General features: G+C 43.2%; 1 protein-coding gene across 5 annotated transcripts; it reads right to left on the reverse strand.

Moving 5' to 3' along the window:
* Window positions 1-157: 157 nt before the first annotated feature.
* On the reverse strand, window positions 158-19,635 carry LOC120798133 (sodium- and chloride-dependent GABA transporter 2-like). 5 transcript variants are annotated; one of them, XM_040142193.1, is made up of 15 exons: window positions 19,520-19,635; window positions 18,540-18,784; window positions 17,905-18,039; window positions 15,455-15,595; window positions 15,273-15,363; window positions 14,992-15,124; window positions 14,062-14,196; window positions 7,711-7,814; window positions 7,029-7,153; window positions 6,134-6,246; window positions 5,837-5,974; window positions 5,593-5,695; window positions 3,521-3,621; window positions 2,899-3,069; window positions 158-2,685 (listed from the first exon to the last, which is right to left on the reverse strand). In XM_040142193.1, exons 2-15 carry the CDS (start codon window positions 18,751-18,753, stop codon window positions 2,587-2,589), a joined length of 1,803 nt encoding a protein of 600 aa, XP_039998127.1. In that variant the 5' UTR covers window positions 18,754-18,784; window positions 19,520-19,635; the 3' UTR covers window positions 158-2,586. The 5 variants fall into 5 exon arrangements, with proteins under 5 accessions (XP_039998127.1, XP_039998128.1, XP_039998130.1 ...); XM_040142194.1 differs by having other exon boundaries at window positions 19,545-19,618; XM_040142196.1 differs by lacking the exon at window positions 19,520-19,635 and adding an exon at window positions 19,383-19,507.
* Window positions 19,636-21,668: the final 2,033 nt, after the last annotated feature.

The raw sequence follows: 21,668 nt of genomic DNA on the forward strand, positions 1-21,668 counted from the left end.
TTGACACGCCGAGCCTTTTACATAACCGCCAGGCTCTATCTAAGTGGTGGTGTCAGAATTCCCCCAGGCGCTGCTACTGTCCCTCCCTCATCAGTCTCCATGACTCCCTCTCCTCGTCTGCACACACACACACACACACACACACACACACACACTGTCCATCCTTCCCTTGCTCTCTCTCTTCCCCCCATCCTTTTCTTCTATCCCTTCATGGATGTTAAACCCGTAATTCCCACCAGGATGAAAATGCTTCAGATGAGGGGAACAGCAATCACAGCGCTTGTTCCTGTGACGGTTGAATGGCTGATGGAGTGTGCGTGTGTCTTTCCTCCATCTCTCTTTTCTCTCCTTCGTTCACTCTCTCTCTCCCTCTTGGTAGATACCAGGTATGTTCTCAGCATCTGTTACCATGGTGCCAGGGGAGAGAGCATTGTCTCCTGAGTGACAGCCATCCTCGACCACAGGTCTGTTATAGGGAAAACACACACACGCACACACACACACACACACACAGACACAACTTCTTTCTGCAAGAAATTAACACAGTCAACGCAAACTTTTATCCATAATGTATATACATTCATTTAGAAAAGAGACAAATGATACATATACAAAAGGAAAGTTGCCCGTTTTCAAATTATGGAGGTACATGAATACACCTGTAAACAGAGATGATAACACACTTGAATCAATTTGAAGTAAATGAAAGCCTTTCAAAAGACACCAGATGGGTTTAGCACCTTGTGTTTCGTTAAATTAATGTCAGAGGAGTGTTTGAAAGGGTTTAAAAAATAAAAAAAAAAAAAATAAAAATAAAAAACTTTGATGCAGGTCTGAAAAACAGCACTTTCAAGTTTTAAACGAAGGACTTTGACTCGTTTATCTTCAAACTTATTAAACACATCACACCCGCTCAAGAAATATTCCTCGTCCCTAAGTTTTCCCAGTGAAGAGTACATGCTGTCCAAGACTTACAAGTACAGTAAGTCAATGGTGATTTCCCCCATTGAGACACTGGAGAGACATCATGGTGATGAAAAAAGCAAGAAAGTAAAAGTAAATGTAGCAGTGTGTATTGCCAGAACTGGAAGTGATATATGTAAGAAACATTGTGAATTTTACACATTTCTATAATTATTAAAAACATTTGTCTTATTTTCTTTCATAACATATTTCTCCATTATTTTTCACATACTGTACATTCTTTTAAAAAAATATAACCATCTCTTCACTGCATAGATGTAATTTTTACACTCTACAAAGAGAATCACACGGGAATTGCATGAGTTATTTTGCAGTTTAAATACAGTTAGTCAGCAGCATTTTTGTAATAATGAGTTAATATATGCTGATTCAGATACTATGATTGCATGTTTCTCAGCCTGATAAATGATAGTAATTTTTGTAATAGTGCAAAAACGTGCTAATAATGCCTTTTACTTTTGCAGGAACTGTACCTAAAACGACAGCAGCGTACAATAGACACAAACAACTTTGCTTCCCCCTTTTTACAAAGACAAATATAGTATGTGCAGTGGATGTAAACAGTTACTGCACATTTCCTTTTATCAGTGATAAGGAGTTAACAATGATATCAAGTGGAGCACTCGATATAGTGGCAGTAAAAAGTGGCATTTGGTTAATGTAACTCTTGAATTAGCACCACTTGTTCTGGCTGTAAGGCGTAGAGTGAACCATTCAAACTCTGTGATATGGTGATCACAGAGGGTGAAGCACATCCAAAACGTCCTGACAAATCACTGTATAAAACATGTCTGACTCAGAGTCATTTCGAATAATACCTGCTCTCAAACGCAACAAGACAGGAATATTAAGCGGAGAATCTAAGCTTAGCACACATGCTAACTCGGTTGGTGATCTCTCAGAGAATACAGGCACAGGCTAATTTACTATTTAGCTGTGTCTTGGGCCTTGGATGGCTAAAGGGGCTGTGATGAAATACACTGATTAAACTGGTAAATTAAAAAAAAAAGAAGCTGGAGATTTTAAGCAGATAAAATTCTTGAGATAAAAGGAGTGTGTGCTGTTTTACAATAACCAACTCTAGTAGCTAGTAACAGGGGGTGAGGCAGGTCTTAGAGATAAAGCAAGCTGTGTCCCAGTTCAGGGCTAGAGCCTCTGAAGGAGACTGAGCCCACACCTCCTACCCAAGTGGGACGATCCAACCTCACAGAGAGCAAAACTAACAGTGTGTCCGAGAAGATGTACTGTTTGAATTATAAATATATGCATATAAACAAAACTAAAACCAAACTAAAACGATTTCGCTTGTTCTGGAGCTTCCCGAAACTTTTAAGCCTAAATGGAAAAGAAGTCCTAGAGGTGCTTAGAATATTGGACTATTTGAACATCTATAGATCCATGAAAACCGAGTAAACTCCATCTGCTGATGAAGACCATAAGATATGGCTGAAAGCCACAGAATAAGTTGTCCTTGAGTGGAGATTTTAAGTGGGGTTTATTCCTAGCTTTTTTCTACCATTTTCCCTTTTGCCACACCTGATGGGCTGAGCATCATCCAGTGTTACATTGTCGCTCACTATCATCAGATCACATGATGCTGGGTTATTTCAGTGATGGCTCCTTTGGTTTCACAGTGAGAGGCAGTGCAGGGCTGTGGGGGAGCACCGAGGTTTTGGCAGGGCAGCGCAGAAGCAGAAAGCGCTGTTGGTGACAGTAAAGGTCACAGTAAATTAATTGTTCTAACATTGTAACATCCTTGTCGTCCTTGCTTTCTGGTGCCGAGTTTTAACATTCTCTAAAAAATGGACATCCATACATTGTAAATGTGTAGATTTTTTTTAACCATCTCTAGCTTAGTAATACACTATGAGCAACACATGGTACTAAGCGGATTAAAGAGAGTACTGGTGTAACCTGTGGCAGGGATCCCGGGGTGGTGACCAGGGCATAAATGGCCCAGATGGGAAGTAGGGAGACGGACGACAAGGTAAGGAGCCAGCCCAGCGTGGTGGCCCAGACTGGAGCGACCAGGCCTTTCCCCAGGTTCAACGGAGACCAACGCACCAGGGAAAACACAAAGGTAGCCTGAAGGATACAGAAAGGAGGAGGACTCAACCCTAAAAACTACATTCTACATCAGATATTTAATGCATTACATTACATATATATGTAATATAACATGACTTTGCATGTTTGCAGATATTGATAAATATTCACACTTAATTGCAAGAGTATGTTTTGTATCCTATTCACCTTCAGAGTTGGTAAAAATATGTTAAAATATAAATGATTTTGGTGTGTTCGGTGTGTGAAGTTTGCTGGTTTCAGGATACACAGATGCCAGCAGTTATTGATTGATGTAACATGCAAATGTAGACACACCGATGGACACATATGTCACTGGAGGTACACCGATTGACAAGCAGGAGGGGGAATTTTTGTATGAAATCCCAAACATACGTTTATGTGTGTACTATTTCACAGCAAGCTGACACTAAGCAGTGAGAAAGCAGGTCGGCAGGGAGGGGTCACTCACAGTGCACACAGCTGGGGTCAGGTATTTCCAGCACAGCTTGAAGACAGGCAAGGGGCTGTAGCCGGTCATATCCCTGATGTTGGCACTGAAGCGGTCGGCTCCTGTGGCCAAAACAAAAACACCGTGAGTGGTTGTGGTTTGGATTGACATCACGGTTTGGTTTACGACTGCCTTATTGTTTTTGGTGGCAGTGGCCAACTTGGGTTAGAAAACTTTTTTTTTTTGCCTGATATTCACCACTACAGAGGAAAATACTATTACAAAGGTCTTGAATAAGAAGACATTATTTTGACCTGATATCTTGTTGTTTATGATATGTAGCAGCACGGCCAGGATGGACAATGGTTGTAGTATTTTTGACAGTAGCACAACTGGTAACGTGATGTAATCATAATACTGTTAACGATACAAGTAGTGACCATTATGCTAGTAACATTAAATGTAAGTAGAGGTAGTAGTCATGGCCAGATTGGGAGGGAAAACAAATGCAAATGTATAAGTATAAAATAAAAAATTCAAAAAAAATGTACTGAGCATCTGAACAAAGGCATTTTAGACATTTGCAGCAGACAGTTTCCGAGATAAATTTTAAAATTGACATTTGCTTTCACTTCTGAGTTAAGTACTTTTAATAAAATGGTAAAACAGGATTTATTTACAGCCTGACTTTCTGACTGCTTGCCCTACTGGTAACCATTTTAGCAATGTTCGTATGTCCCCAGGTCTCTGCTATTTAGTTGGTTAATTAAATGTTATCACAACCTATAAGAATGATGGTCATAACTCCACAAATAAGACCCAGGTTGTAATATTTGTTTTCTTCGCAATTATAATATTTAACAGTAATTGAGTCATTTGGTAACAGTAAGTGTCCCCTTCCTAAAATAAACCTCGTTGTGGACTTAAAGATCTCCCCCTAATTTAGATCCAAAGTCGTTCAGGATCACATAACCAGCAACACAAGAGTGTTAGTGTATGTAAAAGTCCTTAAAAAACTGTAAAATCCCACAGCCATAAAAAAGGGGTGAAAGGTGCAGTGGAATCCTGACCGCTTTGTTACCCAGTCCACTTAAAAGCCCTCTCCTCAGCTCTGCTGCTGCACTCACCTACTGCTGGGAGAGCCATAAAAACAGGCTGCCTTGGTATTCATATGGACCCACACACAGAAACAAACTCTCTGTTAACCTACTGTAATCACATGCATGGCACTACTTTTTTAAGTTTCACAGCTTTCTGGGTCTTAATCCTTTGCCACATACAAAGTCCATTGTCTAAAAAAGTTCATTGTCTAAACACAGTAGCACTTATTTGTATTGTCCTGATGTACGTACATGGCACATTCCACTCATCTCACACTTAAACAGACAATGTTTTTGTAAATGCTTTAGAGCCTTAGGTCTGGCTGGGATAGGGGCTCCCTGGGGCCGCCAGAATGAGACTGTGAGGCGACGGGGCCCGGGGGCTGGTTTAGGGCCCGGAGTAGACAGACAGGGGCCTGGCTAGGAGCCAGTCTCCTTACAACAGTGGGTAGGTGCAGCCATGTTAATATACTGTCTACTGACTCCAAGTGGAATGCAGAAGGAGGGGTGGAAGTGGACTGGGTGTGTTTATCAGATTTTAGGAATTACTTTCATTGGTAATAAAAAAAAGTGTTTAATTCTTGGTCCTGTTCTTTTTTATATTTTCTATATAAATTGACAACAGTAAACTTAAGATTTATTTAGGTGTTTTCTAATTTGGCAGAATGTGGAAACCTATTGTCAGACTACTGAGCTCCAACAGAATGTAATTAAATTCAGACATTTAGTGGAATGGGCTGGCTGGATATTTTCTACATACAAAATTTGGTCTTAGTGTTTAAGGAGCAGTTAGGGTAAAAAGAAGGAGAGTAAAATGAAGACCAAAGAGAGTGTGTGAAGCTGTAAGAGTGGAGAGGAGAGGAGAAAAGGAAAGGAAGAGAACTAAGAGGAGAAGAGAGGAGAAAAAGAAAAGAAATCAGGAAGAGGAAATAAGTAAAAGAAAGAAAAGGAAAAAAGGAAAAATAAGAGGAGGAGAAGAGCTGGGATTTGTACCGTAGACCCAGCCAATGGCCAGAGACTGGACGATGGAGAGGAGCAGCAGGCTGGCTCCACTGCAGGAGAAATGGTCATAGATCTGGAACACATACAGACCTCCCTGCATCGCCGTGCAGACAAACGTCCACAGAAAAGAGAGAAAACTCCATTATTTCATATCATTAAAACCAAAGAGGCTAGAAGATCATGTACGGCTATACAAAAGTCATAAACACATCCGTCTGTCCTGAGTGTTACCTACCGGCGTGACCATGACCAGTCCTATCAGGTAGCAGACGACGCAGACAAACAGCAGCAGCAGCTCTCGCCGGTGACCCCGTCTGATCAAATGAGGGTACAGGTCAGTTACCGACGTCATCAGGGCCTCCAGACTCACAAACTGGGTGACGGAGGGGAGACAGGGTCAGAGTGCGAATTGTCAGTTTTACATTATGCTACGTAAAATATATCAATTCCATCAAAAGTAATTCATCAAAGTCAGTGTATGTATGTGTGTGTGTGTGTGTGTGTGTGTGTGTGTGTGTGCGCGCAGGTCTACCTGTGTGTCCAGCCCCAGCATGATGATCATGAGGAAGAAGCAGACGGCCCAGAGTTGGGGTAGAGGCATCATGGCTACAGCTCTGGGGAAGGCGATGAAGGCAAGGCCAGGCCCTGTGAGGACAAACCGACAGGGGTATAAAGTAAATACATGTTATTCAAACACGACAGCTGGGTGCTGGATTCATTTTATGGATTCTGATTCAGCTTATCAAGTCGAATACTCTTTCTAATTCTTATCACATTACATAATAATAAAAAAAACTTAACCAAGTACAACCAAAATATATATTAAAAAAATCATCATTTCCAGCTCAAGTAGGTCATAAATAATGAGGTGTTTAGTATTTTTTTGGGCAAAATAGTGAAAAAGATAAATATTATTATAAATCTTATTACAAATTAGCTATTTTAAAGGATAAAATCAAAACCAATTATGCCTTTGTCAAACTTTTCAGAAAAGTAAATCTTTAAAAACAGGTCAAATATAGTTAATTATATTTGATATAACTTAGGAAAGGATAGGTCCTTTCCTAAAACAGCTGAGCACTGTATTTTTTAGCAATCGTTACTCAAACAGGAATAAATTGTGCATTTGTTCTGGACTATTTTCAACTGCGGATTAATACAGATGAATAGTTTTGTGGAGCTCTGTGGCACAGAGGAGCTGGCTACACAGACTTGTCAGTAAGATCAATTCATTGCTAGTTTTGATAACAAAAGGACAAATATGTGATGTAATCTTATTTATCTTTTAGGTATCTGGTCACATCAGAAAGAGGCACAGTGAAATTCATTTGCCTGTCCTCACAAATTAGGTGGTTCTTCTTTTCTTCTTTCCCTTGAGCCCTTTTCCCAAAGCATTTTCTCATTTCCATCTCAAAACCCTGTTTCACCTGACTGGGCCACGGTGCTTATGTCCACGCCCTGCTCCTCAGCCATGAAGCCCAGCACCGAGAAGATGGCAAAACCTGCCAGGAAACTGGTGCTGCTGTTCAGGAGACACAGTAGGAAAGAGTCCCTGGAAGGACACACATACACACACATGGACATTACATTAGCATTATGGCATGACAGAGCTTGAAGAAATACATGTGAAATTAGGGGGAAATAATTAAAGCAATGCAGCAAAAAAAACCCCCAAAATATTCTTAGCAGGCAAGGGCCTTCAATAAGGCTGGGGAGACTACATCGAGCTCTTTATCTTCTGGTCTCTGGCTTTGTATTGTGGTGCTGCGGCCTGTTACTGTAAATAAAAGCCAAGAGTTAGGTGCTTTGCTCTCTCTGAATGTGTGTCTGTGTGTGTGTCTGTGTGTGTGTCCGTGTGTGTGTGTGTGTGTGTGTGTGTGTGAGAGCGCCCTAGAGCGTGGGAAACATAGCAACGAAGGCATTTTTTTAAGGTGTGGCAGTATCAGTGTGTTTTCTCTGTTCATTCCAGCCATTCCTTCTGGAAGCTATAGCTTGCGTCTTTAATTTCACGTGAACATGGTTTGTCTGAACTGGAGTGTAAGGAGACGCTGTGTGTGTGGAATTGCTGTTGTGTGGTTGTGGGTAGTTGTGTGTGACAAAGTGTCTCACTTATAGCAGTCGTTGTTGTATTTGTTGTAACTGCCCAGGGCTGTGAGACTTCCCAGGCAGATTCCATAAGAGAAAAATATCTGGGTACCTGCATCCATCCATACCTCCGGACAGAGAAAGGGGGGGAGAGAGAGAGATTTGATTTCTAAAAAAACAATTATTAAACTAGCATCATCGTCACATCATCACCCAAAGACCAGAAAGAAAAAGAGGAAAACAAACAAACAAACAAAAGGAAACAAAGAACTGTCGCCCAAAAGAAAGTTTCTGTCAGACAGACCTCCCCCCGACAGAACATAACCCTCCCCCCTGCCCAAATGTGCCTGAAGTCCTGCACGTTGTCCATCATTATATAATAAGCGTGCTCCACTCTCAGCCGGGGTTTCGACATCCCCTGCAGAACCGGCACAGGTTCCACGCTGCCAGTGTTCTGGACCCTTCCTGCGCGTCAGCCAGATGGCCAGCTTGGCAGAACCAGATAAAAAGTTCACCACTGTAAATGCAGTCTTCTTTTTAGCACTGTACCTGGGGCTAAACCAATACCCTGAAACAAACTTTTTAAAAGCTCGAACAGCGTCACCAGCCGAGGACACTGAACAAACAAATGCTCCAGGGTCTCCGCCTGAGAACAGAAGACACACTCCTCCCCCAGCTCAGGATCCAGGTGCGCTCTGTATCTGTTAGTAGCTATCGCCCCGTGTACAACCCTCCACTGGAGGTCTGCTGTCTGCTTTTCAATGGGCAGCTTGTACAGGTCCCGGAAGCTGCCTTTCGGGGAAGCGCCTGGACCAAAAAAAACTTAGTCCACCTCGACTCCCTCACCCCCGCCAAAGAGCGCAGGTTCAGAACCCCTACAGCCTGGAACTGGCCCACGTGTGGGGTTGTGAACGTCAGCAGCTGTCCTCCTCCTTCCTGCCACTCCCCCACAGCTGGGGTGATGGACAGAGAGGGGAAGCTGTACTCGCAGCCTTCGCTCCACTGTTTGCGTAAGTTTCTCTTTTCTGCGATTGCTCTCAGGTTTTGTGGCAGGGCAGCACAGACCTCCTTCACAACTCTGTAGATCAGCCTGGTAGAGGTGATGTTGCTTCTCCTTCCCAGGTCGTCCACCGATGTTGCCATCACCTTAATCGGACGTCCTACTTTGGTGGAGCCGGCCTGCCTGAGACCGGCTCGCAGGCTAGCAGACTGCAACGTCTGGGTCTGTATAAAGTTTTTGAAAAACAAAGGTTCTTCAGACAACCACATGCCCGGAGTTTCATTTGTATAACGTGTGATCTTAAAAATCTGCCATGCCTGCAGGACACAGCTGTAAAAAGGCGTCAGTCCAGTTAGGTCCACTGTTTCTGGTTGAAGGAGGAAAAGCTGTTTGTTGTAGCCCAGTCGACCGGCTCTCCTGAGCAGCAGACGAGCTGTGTCAAACCAGCTTGGGCCTCAGTTGTACAGCAGCCTTTGCGCGGTCTGGAGTCTAAATGAGGCCATTTTGGACTGGATGTTGATCAGTCCCTGCCCCCCTTCAGCCAAAGCCAGATGTAGGGCTGCTGCTCTGACCCAGTGGTAACGAGACCAGAAGAAGTCCAGGATGGCCTTCTGAATTTCCTCTATCAGGCCCCTTATTGGCGTCAGAGCGATAACTTTGTGCCAAAGAGTCAAGGAGACCAAGTTATTTGCGACCAGAACCCTTCCCCTATATGACAACTGGGGTAGCAGCCATTTCCATTTAGACAACCGAGCGCACACTTTCTCCCTACCTCCCTCCCAGTTCTTTCTTTCTGAAAACCCTCAGTGCCCAAAAACACTCCCAGCACCTTCAGCCCCTCCTTCCCCCACTGGAGTCCTCCAGGCGGACTCGGCACTGCCTTATCCGCCACTGTCCCACCAACAGAGCTTCACTTTTTGTCCAGTTCAGCCTTGCAGATGAGGCCTTTTCATAAAGAGTCAGGGTGTCCTGCAGATGTTGAACATCCTCTTGATTGGAAACAAAGATTTAAATATCGTCTGCATAAGCAGAAACAGTAGGAGGACGATCGAGGTCCGGCAGTGAGAGACCACTGAGCCGACCTCTCAGCCTGCACAGCCGGGGCTCAATAGCTAAGCTATACAGTTGACCTGAGATAGGTCAACCCTGTCTTATCCCTCGCTGTACAGGGATTGGCCGTCTCAGCCCCATCCCCATCCTCACCATACATTGTGCACCTTTATACAGTAAACCAACCCAAGCCAGAAAACCACCACTAATACCAAAAGCCCTAAGTGCAGGGAAATAAAAGTAAGAGTGATCCACCCTGTCAAAAGCTTTTTCCTGATCTAAAGACAATATCCCACAATTTACATTATAATATTTACAAACATCAATAACATCTCGTATGAGAAAAATGTTGTCCATGATTGTCCTATCTGGTACACAATAAGTCTGGTCTATATTTACAATTATTTCCAGGACGTCCTTAAGTCTGTTTGATAAGGCTCTGGAAAGCACCTTATAGTCTGTACAGAGTAGAGCAACTGTCCTCAAGTTCTTAAGTTGGGCCAGGTCTCCTTTCTTGGTTAGCAGGGAGAGCACCGCCCTCTGACAGGAGACTGGGAGAGATCCTGTTCTAAAGCACTCTAGAAGAACACCTTGTAAGTCAGGTCCAATGGTATTCCAGAAATGCTTGTAGAAGTCACTGGAGAGACCATTGATCCCTGGTGCCTGTCCCGATGACTTCTGGTTGACGGCGACCGTCAACTCCTCCAGAGTCAGCTCCCGATCCAGACCAGCCTTCTTGTCCGGGCTAAGTTGAGGAACACCTTCTAGAAGCTCTTCGCGACCCTCCATGTTGCAATGGCCTGCACCAAAGAGGTCGGTGTAGAAATCCATTGCATGGTTCCTCATCTCCTCTGGACTAGCGGTCACTCTGCCTCCTGGCAGCCTAAGGCAGGTCATCTGCTTTCGTTGCGCTACCGATTTCTCCAGGTTGAAAAAAGAAGGAGCTTGGAGCATCCATGTCTTTCAGCTGGAGGAAGCGGGACCTGACGAGGGCTCCCTTTACTCTCTCCTGCAGTAAGGAGATCAACTCCAACCTATTTTCCTGCAACAGTTGGCCCTTAGCAGGATCTGGGTCCGCCATGCAAGCCCTCTTCAATTTCCCTAATGTTGGCTTCAAGTTCTTGCACTGCTAACTTGATTTTAGCAGTGGAATGGCAGGTGTACTGTTGGCAAAAACACAAATTTGTGCTTTGCCAATCTCCCACCATAGTTTCAGTGAACTGAAGTCAGTTTTTTTAATTTTCCACTGCTGCCAAAATTGCTCAAAGCAGTGGCAGAAAGTCCTGTCTAGTAGGAGTTTGTTATTAAAACTCCAGTAGGATTGAACCCTTTCACCCGGTGAAATAAACAAATCTATGCTGACTAAGTGATGGTCAGTGAACCAAACTGGACTAATTGTGCTCTCAACCAGTCTGGAGCTGAGACTTTGGGAGATAGAGATTCTGTCCAGTCGGGCTGCACTGACCGTGTTGTCTCTGACCCTCACCCATGTGTACTGTCTGGACTGTGGATGTTTGACCCTCCACGCGTCGAGCACATCTAGTTGTGTTATAATGCTGTTTAGGTTCTGGGATGACTGTGGGTGGGGTTCCTCGCTTCTCCTGTCTACAGTAAATTCGACCAACCAGTTTTTTTAATATGCCAACAGATCTGATGAATTTGTCAGTGTCTCTGAAATAGTCAGTCACTTCAACACATTTTTCGAATGTTTCATCCAGGAACTGACTTATTTCCTCTAGAGAGTAGAGGTTTGTGTTCCTGTTAGGAGTCTCACCAATAGATACAGCGTCTGACTCAGAGTCATACTCCACTTCTCCTCCTGCACCTGATACCTGGCTAATGAACACACTTTGTCCCTCAGTATCATCTCTGACTATAAGACTGGTGGAAGCTGCTTCTTCAGCTTTTTCTACTGACTGTTTTTTTTAACCACAGCCCCTACAGACTGAGAGCTGCTAAGGTTCTCTGCAGTCTCAGAAGCCTGGAGCTGGTTATTACTGTCGGACTATGAACCGTGGTCCACCCCCTCAGTCCCGGCTGCAGGCACACCCACCTCCCCAGCCCGAGCAGACTCATCCACCGCCACCTCAGCCTGAGCGGGGTTGCCCGCTGCCACCTCGGCCCCGGCGGATCCGCCACCCGTTGCCCGCCGGTGCTTCTCCCCGGGCAGGACAGCCCGACGTTGTCCCCGCCGATGGAAGCAGCCCGGGCAGGGTCGCCCACCAGTGCCTCGGCCCAGGCGGACCCGCCTGAAGGTGCCTCAGCCCGGGTTGACCCGCCTGCCGCCGCTTCCACCAGTTGTTGTCTATGCAGACACGCAAATCCTTTGTGACCAACGTCTCCACACTTGAAACATTTGAGCTGGCCTTAGCTTGCGTAGACCAGGTAATGGCCATCACCGTGCTTCACCCTGTAAGACACCTCCAGCATCTGGGTCGGCAAGTCCAGGAACATGAACACCTGCTGCCTCAGAGACTGGAAGTGCCACTGGCGAATTTACCGAACCTGCGGAGCTCGGTCTCCAGCGATTCATTAGGGCTAAACGACGGAACACCGGATACGGTGATCCGCGTGGAGGGCACCGACAGCGGGGAGACCTACACGAAAATCTCCCTGATAAACACACCGCTCTCGGTCAGTGTGCACCTGAGGCTCGTCCTTCAGGAACACAACCACCGCTCGGTTCACTCTGGAGGCAAAACACAGCTGATCGTGTCCCACCTGTTCACCGGAGGCCAGCAGAACCTCCTCCACGGTCACGGTGCTATCCGGCGGGACTATCCGCACTCCCTGCCGGATAGACAGAGGTGGCGTCTCGGAGGACGCCATCACTCCCGAAGACCTCCTTACAAAACCACCGATCAATCGGCAAACAAATCAATAAACCAATTTAGAAAAATAACGCTCACCTGATTATGTAAGAGGAAAAGATGGAGAGATAATCCAGAAACAGAGAAAACAATTCACAAATCCCGCCACTTGCACTTCCACCCTCACTCACGCTCTCAACCCGAAACCGGAAACAGAGAGAGAAAGAAAGAAAGGGAACTAGAAATACCGCCACATGGCTGTACCCCTCCACGAACCAGTCAAGTTGCAGTTTACATTTATGTCTGGCCACAGTCATCTAATATATGTAGTGAAGAATTTGAAGAAATTTAATTAAAATGTATTAAGTTTATTTTGTCATAATTAGCATTTGAATTCTTTAGTTATGGCTAAAAAAACTTGTTTTGTGACCTGTGACCACCATAATCTAGACAGTTCATCTTTGAGTCCAAGTGAATGTTTGTGCCAAATTGGAAGTAATTCCCTCAAGGTGTTCCTGAGATATTGCGTTAACTAGAATGGGAAGGATGGACAGACTTATGGAGAATGCTATTCTATAAAAGAACAATGCGTGTTTGATGGTAACGTGAGAACTTACTGACAAAGCTGTGAACATTTTGTAATAAATGTGTCTCTGAGCTATATAAAATGTCTGCAGATTGATATGAAATGTGAACTAAAGTTTTGTAAAAGTTTTATAAAAGCCAGAATATCTAAATCAACCCTCCAACATCCCTTCAGCCTGTATAATGACAGTGGCAGTTAGACTCTATTAATTCTCAGTATCTAGGATTTTATCAAAGAACAGCATCGTGTATATCAGGCAGTGTGCTTTGGTGATTGCTCATTGATCTTGCCAAACACTTAATTCAACTCAAAATACCTGCATTCAACTTAGGTACCTTAATCTTTTTCAAATTTGAAATAGCAAGCAAACAAAAATTCCTAAGGATATCCAATAAAATCCATTTTCATTTACACAAATTTAAAAAGAGTTGTGCACGAAGTAATGAAACTGATGTTACATATTATCTACAGTGAGAGAACAGTGGGTATCTCATAAACTCCAGTTAACACTGACCTCGTGATTATTGGCCTAGCTTTTCTCTCCCGCTAAAATAGTTTTCTTTCTTGACAAGTAATTGTTGAGAACAAACACTTTCAGTCCTGTATCAAATTGGTTATCCAAGTAATGGATAAACTAGTTTTGTGTCCGCATGAGGCAAACCTGCAAACACAAAGTGTACTTGCAAACAAAAAAGTGCACTATTTTCATATTCTCAATGCAAACTGTCCTATCTACTGTACTTTAGATCTGACAATGATCCATCTCACCTGACAGTGTGTCTCCTACTCATTGAAGCTGCTCTATCACCTCAAAGATTGACTACAAGAATTTCTGTTGGCTACAACAGACGCTTTTATTGTTGCATACTCTAAAGACACCTGAAATGTGTGTGTGTGTGTGTGTGTGTTTGTGTGTCTGTGTTTTGTACCTGTGGGTCTGCCAGTCGGGTGGCGTTGGGTTTGAGGTAGTAGATGATGCCCTGGGTCGCTCCAGGCAGAGTGGCACCACGCACCAGCAGCACAAACAGCATGACATATGGGAAGGTGGCTGTCAGGTACACCACCTAGAATGTACACACAGAGTGCATGGATGTGGTCAGGACGGCACAGAGACAGAGAAAACAGGAAGGACACGTCTGCGATGTCCTCAAACAGGGATGAAACACTAAAAGAGGGAACCCTGGAAAGTTGGAGTCTTAAACCTGTTGACAGATGGTGGTGGTGACACAGAAAAATTATTGCAGTGACTACCCCCTTATTTAATTTCCTAGCCATATGAAAAAGGAAGATTTATGATCTGTTTCTAACTTTGCTCTCCCTCAGGATAGCAAAGGAAAAAAAAAAAAAAGAGAAAAGATTGACCTACAGGATATGGCCTGGCTTTTTTAAATTAAAGGATATCTTGGCACCTTTGGGTAAACGTTTTTGTCAAGTTGGCTCCACTGAAAGTACACCACATTAGCTTTTAGCAGTTGCTGTTTGTTTGTACGTCTAATGTACCCATAGACGTACAGACAACTATCACTGGATTACTTTCGTACTGAAAAAAAACTAAAAACATGAAGATTCTCAGGCAAGTTCTGGAGATATACTGAGCGTCTTTTGCTCTAAAGGCTAGAAATGATATTTTATTTCAAAATGTTTGTCTCAAGGTTATCACAATGATATCAGTCTCCTGATACAGAATTAAAAGTTGTCAAGATGACCTGCTTCTCACAAACAGCTGCTAAATGTTTTGGCTGCTTTCCCCCTTGGTGTTGGTGAAAACTTCATATCAGAAACAAAACACCCAGACATGGAGGGGGAGGGCAGTGGAGGCGTCGTGCCGCGTAATGATGTTGGTGGGTTTTTTTGCTCACCTTTCCAGTGGACTTGACTCCCTTCCAGACACAGAAGTAACAGACGAGCCAGACGACTGCCAGACACAGAGCCAGCTTCCAGCTGATTGGACCCAGCTCGTCTAAATTGCTGGACAGGCGGAGCACCTCCCGCCTAGAACACACAAACACACACACACACACACACACACACACACACACACACACACACACACACACACACACACACACACACGGTGGAATTCCGAGCGGCATGATCAATATCCTGAAAAAAAACAGCAGTGAGAAACCAAGGCACTCACTCCCAAAACTCGATGACGGGGGAAGAGGTGTTCTCAGGCAGGCTGCTCGCGTTGGCTGTCTGGTTGTGGTGCTCAAACAAGACACACGCCTCTGCAGACACACACAATAGACCTCAGTTACCCCCTTAAAGTTTTACACATCAGCCTCAAATTCTATTGGCTGACGCTTCTAATCTACTGACCAGTGTTCCACGTGTTGTTACAGTGCGACCAGGGCAGCTCTGTCTGGAAGCTGTTGCACAGGTAGAAGAGAGCCCAGGCCAGGATGACGATGTAGTACACGCAACCATGCAGGATCATCATCTGGCTGGCATAACCAAGACCTGCAGAGATACAGGGTGCGACGGTTTACACAAGCAGTTCCTATTGTTATCTGATGGATTACAGCGACAGGTAAACACGAGTAAATGATCTTTAAGTGTCACGTGAAAGCATCCGCTTACTGAGACACTCGACTTGCAGCCCATATCTAGTATATTTTCATTAGGAATGAATGATGGGCTTATGAGGCCTTGAGTGGGTTAGAAAGCGTAGGCAGTTGGCATAGACAAAAGTTTAAGCCTGTATAAGTCAAGGTCTGCTTTACAAGAAAATTTGTTTAACTGGAACATTTTGTCTCCAATAACCTCTTTGAGCCTCTTGAGCGACTTCAATCCACCCCGCTGAAGTGTCCTTGAACAAACGCTGAAACTGTTCCAGCTTATTCCGCAGCCAAGATTGCCAGGCAAAGCAGGTGACTGCTCTGAGGCTGTAAGAATCTCACCACAAGGTCCGTTTTGTGGCAGTTCTGAAGCCCTCAATCATATCACTCACATGATCTTCATAAGTATGTGAAGTTTTCCCAGTTGTCATGGAAGATCATGTGGTATGAAACTTCAGACCAGCTACTAAATGGACCGTGTGGATAATTTTCTGTTTTTTATCATTTCAATTCTGTGCTTGTAAGTTGCTTATTTGTAGTTTTAAGGCAAAGTAATATTCCTGTGTAGGAAAAATGCATTGATTGCATATAGAGTGGGAGGAATAGGGGCCCTATAGCTCATTTTTGTCCCATGGACAAAAGCAGGTAAATGTGGCCATGTCAGAACCCTTGAAAAACACAAGACTAGGTCAAAACCTAACATGAGAACTTATTGACACAGCTCTGCACAAGAAGTAATAAATGTGTCTTTGAATGACATCTACATGTCTGCAGATTGATGTAAAATGTGAATGGAGGGCATGGGACAAAAATGAGCTGTTGGGCCCCTATTCGTCCCACTCTATGTGCAATCAATTCATTTTCCCTACACAGGAATAGTACTTAGCCTTATTTTATCTGTTTGCTTTCTCTCTGTGCTCACATAAACAGTAATTTAATACAGCCGAATTCCTAATACAGCTGTTCTCATTCACGTTTTACTGTTTCTGTCGTCAGACAACGGAACAATTATATAATAGCAACTGAAACGCGTCCCATTAAGACTACTTGTCAACCAGCAGTCACTTCCGCTCTGCACTGCTAAAATCCCGGTGTAACTTCATCACTCAGTCACGAAACATTCAAAAGTCAAAAGATGTACAGTATTTACTCTGTGTGCTGCTAAACCACTAGGCAGCATGGATACTGACTGCTGCTGTTTGCATTCACATTATTTGTCCCGAAATAGTCATTCTGCTGCATCTATAAATAATACAGCCGGGCAGACTTGTAACGTGTATGGGCGTTCCAGCTTGTAAAATGTAAACAGATGGAATCGGCACAGGTCTACTTAAAAACTGTAAGTCTTTCCTTGGTACTTCAATGCATTCTTTCCATCCAAATGTTTCATTGTCTAAACCGATTTCCATTCCTGAAGGGTTTGAATTATTCAGGATCATATGTGCAACTTAAATTACTTAACATCGTGTTTCATTTCTCTTAAAAAGTATCCCAGTGATGAGGGCATGTTCTGTTTCATTGGTGTAATTGTGTGTTAAGTTAATGCTTAGCCCTGATCATTTGAAAATCAACCTCAACGGTGTGTTTTTATTGGCAGGCAGAGAAAGTACTGCCTTCTGCGCTCTTAAGTTGTTTTAATACACAAGCCGCGATTAAATATTAAGTGCACACTCTTGCAGTTTGCAGGGAGTGCCAAATTTTGATTGCGGGCGCACTTTATATATGGGTTTTGTATTGATGCGGACACAATCAAAGGCTTGCTTGCACCAGTAGGGAGAAAGTCCAGAAAAAAAGACAAGGGAAAGCAAAGGATAAAGTAGGAGAGAAAGAAAGTCAGTGAAAAGACAGTGAGAATGAGAAGAGATGCACTCAAATATGGAAAAGACAGAGACATTTTCTGGAAACAGCCTCTCAAATGTCACAATTGTTATTTTTCTTTGTCATATATAATAGTAAACTAAATAGGCAAAAAAAAAGTCATTTGAATATGTCGCCTTAGGCCCTGGGAAATAATAATGGCAATTTTTCACTATTTAATAACATTTTATGGAAAAACAATTGATTGATTGAGAAACGAATGCGCACATTAATTAAAAATAACAATATACATTAGTTGCAGCCCTAAACACATTACAATATGCAGTGCAACACAAGAACAGCACAAACTGCCGCATAAGATAGTCTGCTGATGACATAATTAGATAAGTGTACCTCCAAATAGTGGGCAGATAGTCCTCCAGGCACTGACACCTCCCAGGCTGGTGTACTGTCCCAGCGAGGTCTCCAGGAGGAAGAGGGGGATGCCGCACAGCACCAGAAACAACAGGTAAGGTATAAAGAACACACCTGGACACACACAGACATAAGGTGCCATGCTTGTGAGGACTTTCACTGATTACATTTATTCAAAAATCTAACCCTAAAAAAGGCTTTACCCCCACCCTGTTATAAAACTTAACTAATATTAGTATTAACCTGATTAACAGTCATTAATCTGACCCCATAAAACATTAAAAATCAATGTAATGGACACATTTAGGAGAACTTTCTTCATCTGTCAGTCTTCAAGAGTATATCTCCTATCATATCAAAGGTGTAAAAATAAAAATTTCACATATCCCCATCTCTAACAACCACCTTTCAAGTGTCATCCCTAGTTTCAGAGGACGAAAAAAATAGGGGAGAAAAAGAGAGGCAAAGATAAGGGTAGATGACAGACACGGAACCATGGGAGGGGAAAAACAGACGGATACCGAGACAGAATTTACAGAATGAAAATTTTTCATAAATTTTGACTCTCATTTTCTCCATTCTTGCCCCCTCCTCTGCTATCCCACACGCTTTACCTCCTCCATTCTTGTAGCAGAGGTAAGGGAACCTCCAGACGTTTCCCAGGCCAATGATCTGCCCCGCCACGGCCAAGAGAAACTCAGTCTTACTAGCCCACTGGCCTCTGGCATACAGACCCTTTTTGGTGGCTTCTTTCCCACTGAGGAGGTTCCCTTGGGGGAGCTTGTTCAGCAGCGGGTCCCCTTGCTGTGGAGGCAGCTGGTCAGCCATGACTGGTTCAGGGAGAGACACACACACACCCCTGAAGAAAAATAAACACAACACATTCAGAGAAAAGTTGGAGAGAGAGGAAACAAACAGGGGGATACGTAATGTAAAAAGCCACGGAGGGTTAACTAGTTAGAGGAGGACAAACATCAAAAAAGGAAAAAAGGGCACAAAACCAGGATCACTCACATCTTCGCAGCTGGGATTGACTGACCAGAATGCGGGTGTATTTTTCTGACAGTTTGCCCTGCTGCCTCACTTATCTGAGATGTGTGTCTCAAGGTCGAACTAACGTGGGCGTGAGTCCTTTATCTGTACTCCGCAGCACACTCAAAGCCTAAATTTGGCCCATTTCGGCTTGTGCATCTGAACGAGGACTTTTAGTCTCCTGACATTGTGTGAGGCACATGATCTAGTTGACTAACAAGATACTTCTGGCTCTTGTTGTGTCTAGTGTCCAATGTGAACACACACACACTGATGTAACAAGGCTTTCACAAACCCCCTCTCACTATCACTGATACGCCCATGAAGCCAAAACAATTACATTAACACGAGGGTTCATGTGTAGGTTTGGCTCTGGCTCAATCGACGGCTACACCTGTGATGGTTTCAGGATATCGTTAAGCTACCTGCGCGGAGTTGAACATTAGAAGCGGTGCTCTACAGTGGATGCCTAAAGTAGTTTCGCCCAAACTGCACACTAGTCCGCGTTGGGTTCGCGTTGTGAGAGGATAAATTGCAGATAATTCGACATTACCCCGCCTACCTCTACGTTTCTGGTCCTTCTCTACCTTTATGTCCGGGTGGTGGGGCGGTTTTTTCTGCGCAGGAGCGGACGCGCGTGGGGCAGCTGGCCGGACCAACACCGTTCCTATATCACTATTGCCGGTCTTACCCCGGAGCGTGGGTGGTCTGCAGCAGTGAGCAGGTTATTCAATGAACCACGCGGCATTATGGGTAGTGGAGTTTTTGTCAGTGTTACAAAACAACACATTTTTGAATTGCTATCTTTGATTTATTTTTGAAATACTCTGATAGTAACACTACATATTAGTGATAGGCTTGAAAGACATTATTGATAAGTAGTCTGAGTAGTGTGCGTGTTTGCACGGCTACTATTATTCTCTGCCAGGATTCATGATGAAAGGCACAGTATGTGACAGGAAACAAGTAGCAAAGTGTTAACCTTCTTCAATGAATTCAATTTTTTACTGTGCTGCCACTCCGGGCCCTCCTTAAATTGTGATGTCATTATCTTAAGGACAATAATGATACTACCACTAATAATAATGATAATAATAACGATGATACTACTTACTACTACGACCACTAATGATAATAATTTATTTAATTTGTATATTTTTGCATATATAGAACTTTATTCTCTACTGAATTTGTATTGTGTATTGTATTGTGTGTGTTGTATTTTTTTTTTGTGTCCTATCTATGTTTTTGCAAGTAAATATTGTGTTATGACAGAATAAAACCAAACCAATTCATCCACTGTCTTTGTCAGTGTGTTACATGCCCTGAAACAAACCTGAAATTTGTGATCAACACCAGCGTTTAGCTCCACATTGTGGACCCGGTCCTGTTAATGGCCTCGGCGTCTTAACCATTCAGGCCACCTCAAGCAGCTTGCAGCGCGTTTAACGGGCTGTGTCATTGACTTGCTTATTCAGCTGAGCATTTATAGCCACAGTAAAAAAAACAATCCAGTCTCCTGCTAACACTCTGCTCCAAGGACTTCATTCAGAAAATTGCATTCCACGGCTTAAGCATATTAGGTTACATAACTAGGTGTATAAAGTACATACAAATGTGGAGGAGAATGTACTCTGACATGCAGCTATTTGCACACATGCATACTTGTCTTTCAGCTTGGAGGATTATACAGTCATCACAAGGTACGACTAACAGTTGTAATAGTTGCATTCTGTAATTAATTATGCTTCTCAAACTTTCTGAAAACCTTAAACTTTCCAAAACCTAACCAAGCTAGCATTTCAGCTAAACTACTAACACTCAAAGCACTGGTTCCTAATGGCTTCCAATCAGCAAATCCCTCCTCGTTACTACTATACACAAGTTCGAAGGTTGAACATTTAATTTATAGATCCAAGAATCATAGATATTAACAGTTCTCGCATTCTAATCAACCAATGCTGGTTACACTGATTTCAGGGTTATTTATCCACTGGATATGTATTTTGCGCTACATGCCTAATGTCATTACATCGTAAAGTTTTCACACTAATGCAGGAGGCTCAATCAGGATCTCCACGCTCACCCTGTATTTGCCATCTTTATCAACTCATGTACTGCATTTATTTTTTAAGAATTTTTAACTCAATCATTGAAGTTGAAACTCAAGATCAGCCTTTATGTAGACACGTTAGTGTTTAAACCAGGCTAACCTGCTCCATCTCAGTTTGTGCGTCTAACACTCTAGTCACCCGTTTTGACCTGAGTGTTACCATTCAGTTTTTTTCAATATTATTCATATATTTTAGCAGGTTAAGTGAAACCTATGTCCCTTGTTTTTCTCTTTCTTTTTTGAAATCAGATTAAGTATAAGGGAGTTCATGTTTCTTCATCAGTCAGAATGACTGCTTAGTTGAGCCATAACTGGGAGAAAGAAAAAGGAAAATGTTATTTTGTATGATTTATTTTACCCCTAGTCTTTTGACAAGTTCTTTAACATTAGTGAGTTCAGCCTTTTTCTTTTATCCTGGCCTTATATGAACTGCTGACAGTTTCTGAGGAAAAGTTGTTTTTACTGGACAAAAAATTCCCTGTCTTCAGATTCAGCTTGTTACAACACATACAGTACATCAGGATGTTGTGCTTTAGGTCCTCAGTAATTGCATCTAAGAGAAGGAGTAGTACTGCCAATGACATTTTTTCCTGGGAAA

This window comes from Xiphias gladius, chromosome 13 (genome assembly GCF_016859285.1).
Source record: "Xiphias gladius isolate SHS-SW01 ecotype Sanya breed wild chromosome 13, ASM1685928v1, whole genome shotgun sequence".
NCBI lineage: Eukaryota > Metazoa > Chordata > Actinopteri > Istiophoriformes > Xiphiidae > Xiphias > Xiphias gladius.

Excerpts from the sequence above, each read along its gene's own strand:
- LOC120798133 (XM_040142192.1), bottom strand. Across the intron at positions 3,070-3,520 it reads TGACCCCAGCTGTGTGCACT|GCTACCTTTGTGTTTTCCCT; the intron begins GTGAGTGACCCC and ends TGTATCCTTCAG. Across the intron at positions 2,686-2,898 it reads CCCCGGGATCCCTGCCACAG|CGCTTTCTGCTTCTGCGCTG; the intron begins GTTACACCAGTA and ends TGTCACCAACAG.